The sequence below is a fragment of the Carassius carassius genome, chromosome 44 (assembly GCF_963082965.1).
Source record: "Carassius carassius chromosome 44, fCarCar2.1, whole genome shotgun sequence".
Lineage (NCBI taxonomy): Eukaryota > Metazoa > Chordata > Actinopteri > Cypriniformes > Cyprinidae > Carassius > Carassius carassius.
The window spans coordinates 2511096-2526256 of NC_081798.1; the positions used below are offsets into that span (position 1 = coordinate 2511096).

General features: G+C 35.4%; 1 protein-coding gene and 1 long non-coding RNA gene across 3 annotated transcripts in view; both read left to right on the top strand.

The window, feature by feature from the left end:
* LOC132126764 (uncharacterized) overlaps positions 1–15161 on the top strand; it is a 169477-nt gene that overhangs the window by 133194 nt on the left and 21122 nt on the right. The gene's annotated exons all lie outside the window — the stretch shown is intronic.
* slc1a6 (solute carrier family 1 member 6) lies at positions 1115–11166 on the top strand. Of its 2 annotated transcripts, none has more exons than XM_059537840.1 (10): positions 1115–1571; positions 3693–3950; positions 4054–4191; positions 5287–5494; positions 5580–5622; positions 6379–6689; positions 7811–8044; positions 9195–9389; positions 9517–9651; positions 10898–11166. In XM_059537840.1, the coding sequence occupies exons 2-10, from the start codon at positions 3734–3736 to the stop codon at positions 11094–11096; spliced, it is 1680 nt and encodes a 559-aa protein (XP_059393823.1). In that variant the 5' UTR covers positions 1115–1571; positions 3693–3733; the 3' UTR covers positions 11097–11166. The 2 variants fall into 2 exon arrangements, with proteins under 2 accessions (XP_059393823.1, XP_059393822.1); XM_059537839.1 differs by lacking the exon at positions 1115–1571 and adding an exon at positions 2030–2127.

Consider the following 15161-nt stretch of genomic DNA (forward strand, 5'->3'; position numbering starts at 1 on the left):
CAAACTTTTGGTCTGTACCGTATATAGCCTGCAAACAGTAACAAAATAATTTGTCACATGCTTAGATTATTTGTACACTTTACAATAGTAAACCCAAACCTTTTATAAATATATGAACTGTGTCTAATGTGTTTCATGCCTGTTTCTCGGCAGATGAATGTGTAATTACAGTAGCTAAATGGAGAACATGTATGCAACATACCACCCACACTCTGGCAGGCCCCTTGTGTTACCATAGTGATGCAATCTGCTCCTGTCACCTTTCACAGATGCAAAATGCGCTGTCTTATGTTAAAGCATGTTTACGGCCCTTAGATTCGCTGAAGAAAGGATACACACACATTTGTCATAAAAGCAGTGCTGCATTCTCTTTGAATACATATTTTCTGTCATGTAAAATTGAGTATTTGATGAGGCCACACTTCTGTTTTTGCCATATCAGGTTATAATAGAAGAGCAGAAAGTTTGATACATGTAGATTTGTATTACTTTGCATGTGGTGTCTCACATTGTCTTAGCAAAAACATGTTTTGCAACAAGTTACCAGGGTAGCCTACGTTCTTTCCCCCTTCTTTTCTAAGTTGTATAAATCAAAACATTCTTAAAGTGATGTTTATTGAACGTTCTATAAACGTTCTCATAATGTTGAGAGGAAACATTCTTAGAACAACATTTCTGGAACGTCCTCATGATGTCATTTTTAGCCTACTTGAACGTTCTAAAAACCGTTTTCATAAGCGTTAAATAACGTAACCACGACAATAAAACTGGACCTTTAAATGTTCTTAGAATATTAAAAATAAACGTCAAATAATGTTATATTTTGAATGTAAATAACATTAACAGTACGTTCTGAGACGCGTTCTTGTAACCTTTAAATAAAGTTACAACCACAACAAGAAAACTGGGCATTTAATTGTAAACGTACAATAATATGAAACGAAATGTGCTGCAAAAATGGCGTATTCCTTGGGGAGAGTTGTAAGGAAAAGAGCGAGATGAGTTTATACAGACACGTGTGGTGAGTGGGTAGATCGGAGCAGAAGGTCACACGACACACACACACACACACACACACACACACACGGAGATCTGGACCTCAACAAGTGCATGCATTCACGTTGTCATAGTAATGAAATACGCTTAATATTTGTCTCTTACCAATGTGGTAGCCTAATAAAATGCAACTTTTGCAAATTTTCACCTTAAATATATAGTTATGTATCATTGAATGTGGATTATATTTGACATGTAATATCTTCAGGCGCTATTAAATGACATTAGATGAATCCAGCTCAGCGGGTGTTATCTGCATGCTCAGTATTAAACGCCTCCCCCAATCAGACTTTATTAACGTGTCGATTCTTTTCGCTGGCGGGCAGTGGGTCGTTGTTTTTTGTCTTACTGGAAATGTCCTTAACCTCTTCTTCCCACGCAGAAATCACTTTCTCCGCCGTTTCCTTAAACCGTTGTGTGCACAGAATATAGAGTATCTACTGCACGCGACTTTATCAGAACGCTCACGAGTCACGAGAGAACACAAGAGATACAACACGAGCTGCTACTAGATGGTAAGTCATATTCTATTGTTTTTAAAATGCAAAGTGTATTAAAAAAAACCTATATTTAAATTCTAATCTAATATTTAACTGAGCTAGCTCTTTGGATGAGGCATAAAACTGTCAAAATTGTTTCTTCCTCTCTTTTGTACCTATATCCAAAAATTAACACTGTGCCTAAAAACCCCTCTGTTTTCTTCTGAGTGTGTGAGGTTCTGGTTCAAGTGAGGATATTTTGGTTCACTGTTGGAAAGTGGAAAGATGCTGGTGCTGGTCAGCTTTGTAGTGCTCACCTGGGGTGTGTGTTGATGTGTGTATTTATGCTGATTTAAGATCAGTGATCGTCACACCATCAAGCACGGATCAATGGAGGGGAAACTGGCCCTAGATCAGGTCAAAGGTGTGTTGTGTACCTCTGCTGTCACTCAGTATGGGGTCAAATGGAGGCTGAGAGAAGGTCAGGCCGTATAAAAAACTGTTTCATGTGTGTTTGGCACGAGTTGAGCTTTACCTGTGACCACTTTAGACAAGTCTCCAGCATTAACCCACCGCAGAGCAACCATGAGTGGTGAGTGAACCCATATCGAGGTTTTATACTGTAGATTAAACTCTGTGATAGCTTGGTGATAAATCATTTAATTACTCAAATTTAATGAGTCTTTTTCTTATGTTTTTTTGATGGAGTGTATTATTTTTTAAGATTGTTTGACATTAGACAAACAGTAATTGGTGTCAGCGGTCTGTATGATGGTTGATTATTTTGTCAGCCAGTCCATCATTTTAGGGTAATTTTCTAGAGCCACAAGGGTCGGAGATTTAAAGCAATAATGCACCCAAATTGTATTTTATTTCTTGGAACAAAAAGTTTTTTTACTGTTTTCTTTTATGAGTATTTTTTTATACCCATGCTGAACTGCTTTAAAAGTTTTTCCATTTCTGAAATATGCAAAGCTGTTTCTGCCTTAGAGAAATAAATAAAAAGGTTATTGTGAGAAGTTTAAAATAATAAATTCTTAGATAAATATAGCCACAACTATGAGAAATAAAGTCACAGTTTCAAATAATAAAGAGGCCTTTACAAGAAATAATGTAATAAAAAATAGTAACATTGTGAGATATGAAGTAGAAATTATGTGGAAAAAAGTATTGCAAGATATAAAGGAACATTGCAAGATATAAAGATGCAAATTCAAGGTCATAATTGCAAAAAGTAAAATCAATGATGTGGATTAAATATTGCAAGGCGCAAAGTAACAATTCAAAGCAAAATGTAAAGTCACTTTGTGCAATGTAAAGTAAAATTGTGAAAGTCATAATTGCAAGATATAAAGTCACTTTGTGAGATATAAAGTTGAAATTATGCTGAGAAAATTAAATTGCAAGATATAAAGATGCAATTTCAAGGTTGAAGGCTAATTGTGATATACTGCATAAACACGCATTATGAAATATAAAGATGATATTATGTGAAGTCATAATTGTGAGATATAAAATAACATTAACATATAAAGTTACATTTCGAGATATGTCACTTTAAAATGAAGCAAGAAAGTCATGATAGTGAAACAAAAGGTCTGCGAGATATAGTCACAATGTGATATATAATGTAATAGTTTCAAGATATACAGTCTCGTTAGATATGAAGTCAAAATGACCTGTTTATTTATTTATTCTCTGCTATATTAATGGATCCTTGTTGAAAAACAATGACAATTATACTGGCAAAATGTGCTTCCATACTAAAAGCACAAGGTGTAAATAGATTTGACTGACTGCTGTAAGTTTATTAAACATAAACCAGCTCTGCTAAAACCTTCAGTATCAGTTACATTGGTTGAGCCACTGCTGCGACCCTCACTGGTCAATTCTTTGGCTGTTTTTTCATTATCTAACTCTACACCCTAATCCATGTGTCAGCTGGTCCTTCACACTCACAGCTGACTCCAGAACAGCCCTCAGTTTACACACCTTCACTTCCATCCTGGTGTGCATCTGAAACAGAATAATCACATCATGATGTAGAGTAGAATGCACAATGTGTGAATGTTACATCTCGGTTTTAGCTGATACTATTTGAGAGACAGTGAATTTTAAGTCACAAAAATATCGTTCTTTCTGATTTCTCGGCCACAGTCTCCCACGAAACCCTCTTGGATCATGTATTAGAGCTGATTATGAACGAGAAGCCTCCAAACAGCACTAGTCTGTTTCTGAGTGAAGACTCTGAGAAGCCACAGCGCACTGAGGAGGGCCTCCACCGTCTGTGTCGAGTGTTACAGAAGCAGATGTCAGGAAGTCGACGGAAGATGTGTGGCATCACACGAGACAGCGTCAAGACGTTCCTGCGGAGGAACACCTTTGTGATCTTCACGGTGGCCGCTGTGGCTTTAGGTAAAGGGGCAAAACAGCAGGAAAACACAATGCCGGGCTTGTTTTTTGTTGATAGTGGCACTGTTTAGGAGGGAAGTATGAAGTTTCTCATCTGTATATGTAGGGGTGGTGTTGGGTTTCGCGCTGAGGCCGTATAACCTGTCCATGAGGGAGGTGAAGTATTTCTCTTTCCCTGGAGAGCTGTTGATGAGGATGCTTCAGATGCTCGTTCTACCGCTCATCGTCTCCAGCCTTGTCACAGGTACACCAGAAAAACACTAGACTCTCTAGCATTCACTAACAATTTCAATTCCGTTACATTAGTTAATGCACCAGGTAGCAAACTCAAAAAGGATAATTTTGGCATCATTTAGTCACCCCCCCCCAAATCTGTACGCATTTCTTTCTTTTGTTGAACATAAAAAAATATATTTTGAAGAATGTTGTTAACCAAATAGTTGACAATAGCGATTGAATTCCATAGTTTTTTTCCCCATACTACTGTATGAAGGTCATTGGCTACTAGCAGGGGTTACCACATTCTAAATTTCTTCTTTTGCATTCGAATATATTAACTTTTGTTATGCATTGCTATGGTTATGTCCCGTGCAATTTTACTATATAATTCTGTTCTGGTAACATTTTGGGTTAGTCAAATTTAAATACATATATGAAGAGTGTATTTGCAAAAACAGATAACTCAATTCAGAAATCATGTCATATTTTTATTGTTTTATTGTGTTAGTTATAGTTATTTTTTTACTTAAAATAACCCAGCTGCAGTTGATGATTAATTTGAATTTTCGAAAATTGTGTATACATATACATATATATATATATATATATATATATATATATATATATATATTTATAAAATAGTTAGAAAGAATGTATCAAATTAATCAAACGTGCAACAAAAAAAAAGTAAGCCAGTGAGCCATTTACAATGTCACAAAAGATTTCTGTTTCAGATAAATGCTTTTGTTTAAACTTTCTATTCATCAATGAATCCTAAAACTATATAAGTCTTCACAAAAGGGGCATATGTTTGATTTTGGCATTGGACGGGACATAATGGCAGACAACAGACATTTAATTGTTTGATCAACATGACTGACAATTTACTAGGGGCTGGATATTAGTTGGGACATGTCATAGCATCTCTACTAAATTCTACACCCTTGAAAATCATAAGGTTTGAACAGTAAGATCTATAAAAAACTGTATATGTAAAAGAGAACACCAATTATCAGTCTGTTAAACTATTTAATCAAAAGACGGTGATTTATAGGTGATTTGATGGACACAGAAATGTTCAACACCAGATCTCTTGTCTCTTGCTGTCGCATGCCTTCAGGAATCTCCTCTTTAGACAGCAAGGCCTCTGGGAAGATGGGAATCCGGGCCATTGTCTACTACATGGTGACCACGTTCATAGCGGTTTTTATCGGTATTGTATTGGTGATTATTATCAGGCCGGGTAAAGGCAGCAGGGACAGTCCAGTGACCTCTAGTGGCAGCATTGAGCCTGTTCAGGCCGCTGACGCTTTTCTGGACCTGATAAGGTGGGAGAAAAAATTTGTTCGACTGATGCACGCTTGTTTGTTTTTTAGATGCAATGGGATCTAATTTTTTTCATTATTCTTACAGAAACATGTTTCCACCAAATTTAGTTGAGGCCTGCTTTAAACAGGTTTGTGAATTCTCTCCGAATGCATCTCTGAAGATCAGTGTTGGGGATAATGCATTACCAGTAATGCGAGTTACAGAATCAGATTACTTTTTTCAAGTGACTAGTAAAGTAATGCATTACTTTTTAATTTATAAGAAAATATCTGGGTTACTTTTTCAAAAAAGCTTTTGTCCAGTTCAACCATACTAATAAGCAAAAATTACTTTAGATAAACTAACAATTGCGCTTGATTGTTTTTTTATTGCTGAAGAGTGTGGAACTTTCTTCTCCTGTGTCTACTGTACAGTACTGCACTACTTGACGTGAAAGGGCTTTTACATTTGCTATAAACAGAACTTCTTAAATTAAAAACAATCAAGCCCTGCTCATTTTTAAAAAGTAACACAAAAGTAATGTAACGCATTACTTTCCATAAAAAGTAACTAAGTAACATAAGTAGTTACTTTTTTAGGGAGTAACGCAATATTGTAATGCATTACTTTTAAAAGTAACTTTCCCCGACACTGGTGACTGTAATGTGCCACTTCTCATTTGGTACTAGTCTCCTTGATTTAAAATTGATATCACAGTCAGTGTTGGCAAATAGAAAAATTCTGTTTTATTAAAAGTGCAGTTTATCCTTATATTGTTCAAATGGTCGAGGTTGATATGGGATTTAGAAATTAGTTAGTAATAAGTAATATATATTGCAAAAGATCAATAAAAACATATTTTTTTCCCAATATCATGCATACTAATCACCCATTTTTCTTGCAGTACAAAACACTATACAAGAAAACGCTATTGATCAAAAATGTCACCATCGTGGTCAATGCGTCAGACATCAACTCTACAGCCCTCAGCCAAGCGTCCAACTTCAGCACAGTCCTGCAGACCATCCAGGAGACGGTGGAGGAGGTGGTGCCTGTCTCCGGTTCCTCCAATGGGGTGAACGCCTTGGGATTGGTGGTCTTCTCCATGTGCTTTGGATTAGTGATTGGAAACATGAAACAGCAGGGCCAGGCTCTCCGGGACTTCTTTGACTGCCTGAATGAGGCTATAATGCGCTTGGTGGCCATCATTATCTGGTTAGTGTGTGATTATAATGTTCTGATAACAGTAAGGCGGTAATTTAGAAGAGAATGATGTGACACTTGCTTTTTGTCCTGTCAAGATACATTAAAAAAGCAACTGACTGTAATGCACCTCTTTGGTAATCGTGCTTTTAACTTCTGTAGTACAGTTTATTTAGAATTTTTTTTGGGGGGGACAAAAATGTCAGTGAGATACTGTACAATATTATAATGATAAAATAAGTCACATAATAGAATTTGATAATGTTTAAACATATCTGTTTTACCACTTATAATTATTTGAAAAACTTGTTTGCCAAATAAAATTAATATGGCATGACTCACCAAAAAATGTAATATAATAAAATTGAAAAAATATTTTTTTTAACTTGATGTCTTCTATTCTTAAATACTCATAGTTGTGTTAAAAGCATAAAAAACTATTGTATAATAATGAATTAGTATGTCACATTAATGAGAATCTTCCTCATAATAACAGATTAATATGTCATGATATTATACAATTCTGACTCTGTATTGATCTTGCAATAATGAGGACTTAGTGTAATAACTTAGTGTTAATATACAGTATATATGATAAGTGGAAATTTCTTATTACATCATCATTGTTTTCTTAAAATTATGACATCATAACTGATAATTATGAGAAAGTTTATACATTTTATACTTATACAAACTAACTCATTATTATGAAAGTTTCTCATTATAATGAAATTATGTGATTTTTTTCCTAAATGCTGTGACACATTAAATATAGTTTGATAGGAAGTGTAATGTTTATTATATTATAATATAGCCTACTATATTTGTATAGTTAAAATATGAGTATATTTCTAATTATTATTTTTTAGAAATTATGGCAAATCATATTGGAATCATTTGGAGAAAGTTTCTGATTATTGTGATATACAAATGCATTATTATGAGGACTTATATCAGTATTGAAATACAAATTGCACATATTACAAATATCATGCAATAACATTTTAAGCTAATTAAAACATCAAAGGCTCCATTTATGCATGGCTGTTATTAAATTACTATTTTTTTAATACAATTGATTAAAATACTAGAACTAGTTATGAAGAATTGCTGTAAATGTCTCTTCCGAGCAGGTATGCTCCGGTGGGAATCCTCTTCCTGATCGCAGGGAAGATCGTTGAGATGAAAGATCTTGCTCAGGTGGGCGGACAGTTAGGGATGTACACGGTTTCTGTCATTGTGGGACTCCTCATCCATGGCCTGTTCGTTCTGCCGCTGCTCTTCTTTGTGGTGACCAAGAAGAACCCTTTCACCTTCATTGCTGGGCTGCTGCAGGCTCTGATCACAGCTCTAGGCACCTCATCCAGGTATAAACACATTATAGACATCTATATAGGGCACGCAGTATACTTTACACATCTTACAAACAACAGTACAGAGCAAATCGTCTGTTAGCTGAGAAGATCAGTCGGTCCAGTAGCAGATGCTGTTTCTAGCTGATATACATTAAAGACCCCATGGAATGGTTTTATGAATGTAGTGTGAATGTATATACTGTATTTCCTATTGAAACAGTTAATAGTACTGCACTTATGAAAGGGCATCCTGTAGCTTTTTTAATTAACATTGATTGAAGCCCAGTAACACCAAAAAATCAAGCCATTTGATGAATAAATTCTAGATTCTTCCTTCACAACCAGTTGATGATTGGACAAGGGAATAAAGCATATCTGTAAATTAAAGTTTTGTTATAGCTATTGTTTGGCACACGTTTGTAGTGTTTATAGATTCTAGAATAGATATGCATATACATTTAATATGATATAATATCAATTTAATTTGATCACTTTCAGATTTAAAAAAGGTGTAGAAAAGTTTATTAAGTCATATTTTAGCACTATGCTTGCACAGAATTATTATTGTAAACTAAAATTAAAAGTAAAAACCTTAACGTTTTAAAATAAAATGAATGAATGAAATAAATTAAATATATATAAAAAAGTAAGCTTATTTTATTTCAGCTTGTTTCCGAGGCAAGATTTCTTATTTTCACATTTAGACACATTTAGAACAACAAAAAATAATGAAAATTAAACAAAATGACTAAACCTATATCTAAAATTAATAAGGAATCAGAAGATATAAAATAAATTATTATACAATCTAAAAATATAATGTTACCAAAAACTATAATAGCATCTCAGAGATACTAAAATAAAACTTGAATTGCGTATAAATGACCTCAAATCTAAAATTTAACAAAATGTTTGGCATATGATCTGAATAACAAGTACTGAATATCATTATTAATTTCCCCCATTTTGCCCCTGTATAGTTTGCTTGTCATTTAGGAGACTTTTAAGAAGACATAATGAAATGAATAGATTCTCATCCTGAATCCATGAGATTGCAGCATTTACCTATTTATAATTTGCCATCCAAATATGTAAAGTATAACAATTTTGGGATGTGCCCAAAAGCACCATGATGATTCCTGATTCCATGTAATTCCCTCAGCTCTGCCACCCTGCCCATCACTTTCCGTTGTCTTGAAGAAAACAACCATGTGGACAAACGAGTGACCCGTTTTGTGCTGCCAGTTGGAGCCACAATCAATATGGATGGCACTGCTCTGTACGAGGCAGTGGCGGCCATTTTTATCGCCCAGGTCAATGACATGGACCTGAACTTTGGGCAGATCCTCACCATCAGGTTAGTGTTGGCCAGCAGAAGTACTGAAGGAGTCTTTATTGCTTCTCATCTCCTTATTGCGAACAGTACCTCCTGTGGGCTATTTTCCATCAAAATCCAAATTAAAAGACCCTCTTGTTTCCCGCAGCATCACGGCGACCGCCGCCAGCATCGGAGCAGCAGGCATCCCTCAGGCTGGGCTGGTGACCATGGTGATAGTATTGACATCGGTGGGACTGCCCACAGAGGACATTACACTGATCATCGCAGTGGACTGGTTCCTGTGAGTCTCTCTCAAATGTCACGCTGAAGCTTGCGGCTCCAGTAGAGAACACTCTCTCAAAGGTTACTGATACATAATGCAGACTGCTAATCTGAAGGAGTGCTGACACGTTCAGCTTTCATACTGCTGAACACTGAATTCAATATGTTAAACGTTTCTCTTCAGTGTCTTATATGCGGATTGTTTCTTTACTTAACAGATTACTAATGATGTTTGCTATTGTAAGCATTACTATTACTGATGCTTATTTAAAGGGATAGTTCACCCAAAAATGAAAATTCTGTCATTAATTACTCATCGAAATGTCGTTCCAAACCTGTGAGACTTTCATTCATCTTCATAACACAAATTAAGATATTTTTGATTAAATTCAAGAGCTCTCTGTCCCTGCATAGAGAGCAACACAACTGACACGCTCAAGGCCCAGAAAGGTAGGAAGGACAATTTTAATGATGTCCCTACTACCATTCTGGGTTGGGTTGCTGTCTTTGGAGGCTCAGAAAGCTCTTGGATTTCATCAAAAATATCTTCATTTGTGTTCCAGATGACATGAACGACATGGAGGTGAGTGAATTGGTGAAATAAGCCTTTAAAGGGGTCTTATTTTTACCTTGATACTAGAATAGGTTTTCATTCTTGTCACACCCCTAACAATAACTGCGAGTTTCTTCTGCTCAGCTGTAAATATTAACAATGGTGTCAGTTTTGCCAGTATGAACCCAATTATTGGTGATGACACGCTACTAAAGGAGCTCTTCTTTTCCGTCTTCTGTAGTGCAGCTGAACAAGGCCAAACACATTTTTTGCATATTCCGTGGTGGGAATTATTTAAATGAGTAGTGCACTGTACTTCAAACAAGCCGTTTTGAAAAGTGTTTTCTGTTAAAGAGAATATCTCATTTTAGAGTGGACTTTGAGCTTTGTATAACCTTGCAGATCTTTTTATGCTTAAACAGCAACATTACATAGTAACTGACGCACAAACCTTCTAAAAGCACAATAGGACTCCTTTAAACAAACTCTAAATACACTATTACATTTATAATGAAGTGTTTCATTTAGTCACATTGCCAGTGCTGCTCATGTGCATCAGACACAAAAGATGCCTCAAACTCATGTGGTTTGTTCAGGAAAGGTGTGCTGTTACTTTTTTAAGCAGTAGGGTGAGGTCAAAACCTTCCATGCAAAAAAGCACCACTCACAGCTGAAGAAAGTGGAGTTAATGTAATGTTTCTGTGTGGTTCAGGGATCGACTCAGGACCACCACCAATGTGCTGGGAGATTCATTCGGTGCTGGGATCATCGAGCATCTGTCCCGACAGGAACTCCAGAACCAGGATGTGGAAATCAGCAACTTCGTGATCGAGGAGAACGAAAAGCCATACCAGCTGATCTGTCAGGAGAACGACTCTCTCAAACATCGCAACAGTGAAACCACCATGTAACTATCCTCAAATCATCATAGTTCACACCAACGGACTGTAAAAAAAACTTCACTCCACTTCTGTCCACTATGGAAAATGACAGTTTCCTATTAGCAGTCTATGGAAGCCATGGAATAAAATAATAAAAAAAAAGGTTTATTTCAGACAACATTTTAGGGCAGGGATAGGCAACTTCGGTCCTGGAGGGCCACTGTCCTGCAGAGTTTAGCTCCAACCCTAATTAAACACACCTGAACAAGGCAATCAGTGTTTTTGGGATTACTAGATAGATACAGGCAGGTGAGTTCTTATGAGGGCTGAAGCTAAACTCTCCAGGACTGGAGTTGCCTATCCCTGTTTTAGGGTAATCACACCAGGTTTTATTCATAGTCTGTCCATTTAAAAGTTAGTTTCTTTAGTCTATGACGACGGTATTCAATAAAAATTATTTGCATTCCAATTCTGACATCCAAAGGCACAACAACAATAGACTTTTTTCTCTTATTCCATGGATTTTACCCATTTTCCTCCACTTAGGAATGTTTTTCTGCCACCACAATGCACGCGCAGCTCCAGGTGAAATAATTGTGGCATCTACTCCAAATTGGCCTATATCGACATGATAAGAACTACCTAAAATGCTGGAAACCATGTTTTGGCTTTACTTTTCGGAACATGCGAGGCACACTTGTTCACACTATAGTTATATTAAACATTTTCTGAAAATTAGAGCATGCTCATTAAAATGTTGGAAAGAAGACAGATGTTGAAAATATAAGTGATAGCCAATGTAAGATTTGTAAACGCTATCTCACAACAAATTCGTATGTATTTTACGGAGGTGGCTAATTTGTATGACCACACTGGTGTTTTCTGTGAGGGGTAAGTTTAGGGCTGGTCATTTGTACGAGTTCCTACAAAAATGCCACCTCATAAAACAAGTATGATTTCTCACAAAACTTACAAATTCGAATGAACAAGCTCATACGAATTCATAAGAATTAGCCACCTTGTAAAATGTTTGCTGTGAGATCGGGTTGGAATTGTGGTTTTATCCATTAGTATTTCTATTCACTTTGAAACAATCGAAACACATCCAGGGCACAGTAGCACCCAATTAAAACAACACTATGCTAGTTTTATAATGCTTATTTGAGACTGTTAAAAACTTCTTTGGTTTTTGTAAATTGTTTAAAGTATAAATATTGTTTTAGAGTTGATGTGAGTAAACTTGCATTATAACTTAATGCTGTATTACTTCATACACACAATGCCATACTCATAGATGATACATGTAGAGACAAAGGGAACATTTTTGAGTAACTTTGAAGTTCTTATCGTGGTTTTGTTATCTAGGTTAACAATGTTAATTTGTAGATGTTTATATGATATTGAATGATAGTGTGATCAATTACTTATATTATGTAATGTTTCTTTGATGAACTTAGCTTTTGCCTTACTGTTTCATACATACGTATATCTCCTCCCTTAAAGGGACAGTTCGTCCAAAAATGAAAATTCTGTCATCATTTAATCACTCTCCACTTGTTTCGAGCCTGTATGAGTTTCTGTCTTCTGCTGAACACAAAAGAAGATAATCTGAAGAATGTTTGTTATCAGAAGTCAGTGCTAGCCATTGAAGTCCATGGTATGGAAAAAATACTATGGAAGTCAATGGCTATCGTCAAATGTGTGGTAAATGATGACACAATTGTCATTTATATGTGAACTGTTCATTTAAGAATGGCTTTTATTAACATTGTTTGTGTGGATTCATTCTTGATGGCACACATCAGCAGGATGTAAAGTTTTGGTGAAGAGTGGTTTATGAAGAATAAGATTTTTGTTTTGTGGTGGATTATGTCTGATTATTCTAGCATGTTCTAGTTCTCCAGCAAGTTTGTGTTGTGCTTTGCTGGTTGTTTTAAGTACTTTTTGATGTCTGTTATCCAGTTTTATAAATATCCTCAGATCGTGCTGCTCGTATTGCACCTGTGTGTTTGTGTGAAATACTTGAATCTACCACAAAGGTCCCAGCCATATCCGTATTAGGAGAATGGATTCACTTCAATATCCTCTCTCTTAAATTTAGATTCACAGTATATACTTTTAGTAGAGATTGCTTTAAATAAATGCTAACTATGTGAAAATGCGGTAATGTTGTTTAATATTAATTATTTATAATATTTATATGGTTCCATTTTGTACTGAACTGTTGTACTTATTAATTTGGAGTTAGCATTTTTGAGTTAATGGTCTAGTGTGGGCATATATTTGACTTGAATTATTTGGTCATTTGAATTCTGTAAGGTGTTAAGATGAATAAATGTCTCAGGAATAAAATTACTCTGTTTACAGTGTTGTCTTGTTGAAAACAAACCACATCACACTGTCTTCGAGTAACAGCATATCACCAAAACAGCATCCTCTAGTGGTGTGTAATGGATTCAGGATGTTTTACCTTGAATGCACGTGTCTGTGGATTGATAGATGGACATGTGTATCATTCATCAATCATGGGTTTGGTTCCCAGGGAAAGCAAACACTGCCATTGCTTTTGATAAAAGTGTCTGTCACTTGCATGAAATGTAAAGAATCTGACATTTGCCTGATCTTTTTTCTTTTCTCTTCCTTTCAACAAAAATGACCTTATACCTGCTATCAGTATTTTGCTAAGTTTATTTGCACTGTCAAGCTCAATAGCTCAATTCTGTTATAGGAAAAATAACAGCGATTTAGTTATTACAGAAAAATTTTTTTTTTGACAAGGCACATGAATATTATCAGTATATAATGTTGTGTTGTGCAGTGGTTTTTGCACTGATGCAGAGATGCTAGAAATGTATTATTTATACAATTATTATTATAATATACAGTAGGTAGACATCCAAAACGCCCTTTTTACCACCACACGTACCGCCGCAGCGGTGTCTTTAAAGTGCATTTGCAGCTTTTGACCGCTGAGTGGCGCTTTAACCACAAGTTATCAAACAAGCACATCAAAGCACATTTTCGCAAATAGACGTCAGTTTTGCATCGCTGATGTGTTACATTTGATGGCTTCAGTCAGTACAATTATTATTATAATTATATAATAAATATATAATTATAATAATTATAATATATTCTAAAACACAAGTCTAATCTTATTTCTCAATATTTTAAAATTATTTCAATATAAAGAAATCATCTCATATCTAATCTAAAAGTTGCTAAAATAGCCTATGCATTTCCACACATGAAATAATTAACCCCTGGTAAAGGGATTTCACACTGCTCATAATTTATCAGAGGTTAACGATTAATTGTGGCCACTCTTAAAGTGATGTTTCACACTGCATGTTCCTAAACCCTGGGTTAATGTTCTTATTTGCATATTCGCGGTCAGTGTTGCTGATTGGACGAACTGCAGCAAGCAACCTGTTTATATCTTTGGTTCAGTTTCCTTTTTTTATTTTTATCAAATTTCCACTGAAATGACTTTTCGGTGGACTTTAAAGTTAAGAAAAAAACAGTCCTCACTCCTGTTAACATTTTTTCTGTAACTATTTGATGTTTTCGCCTCAAAGATGTGTGAAACTTAGCCTACTTTTACCCTGGCGAAAATTGCGGTTTAGTAGGCTACTAAAATAACCTTGGGCTAAGTACAGTGTGAAAACCCCTGGGGGAAATTACTAGTCTGTTTTAATACAAACAAAACCATACTCACTATTTTCATTTATTTTTATATATAAAAATTAATTGTATTTTAACATACACAAGATAATCTGTAATTGCACTATAAATTTGAGATCGAGAACAGTGATACCAGCTTACTGGACTCTATAGAAGAGCTTGTATAAGTTATAGAGACTATACATAGCTGCAGATATTATAAACAACCTTTAACAAGTCTCAGAGAAGAATACTTTGGCATATAGATTAACAGTCATTTGAGAGGACATCTAAATATCACAATATATCTGGATTACATACGGTTTGGTAGTGAATGCTGTGAGTCTACATGTATTTTCTTATGAGAACATATAAGAAAACAGTGACACACAAGAAGGCTGGAGTTTCTTGAATCGCATGTCCTACTTCAAC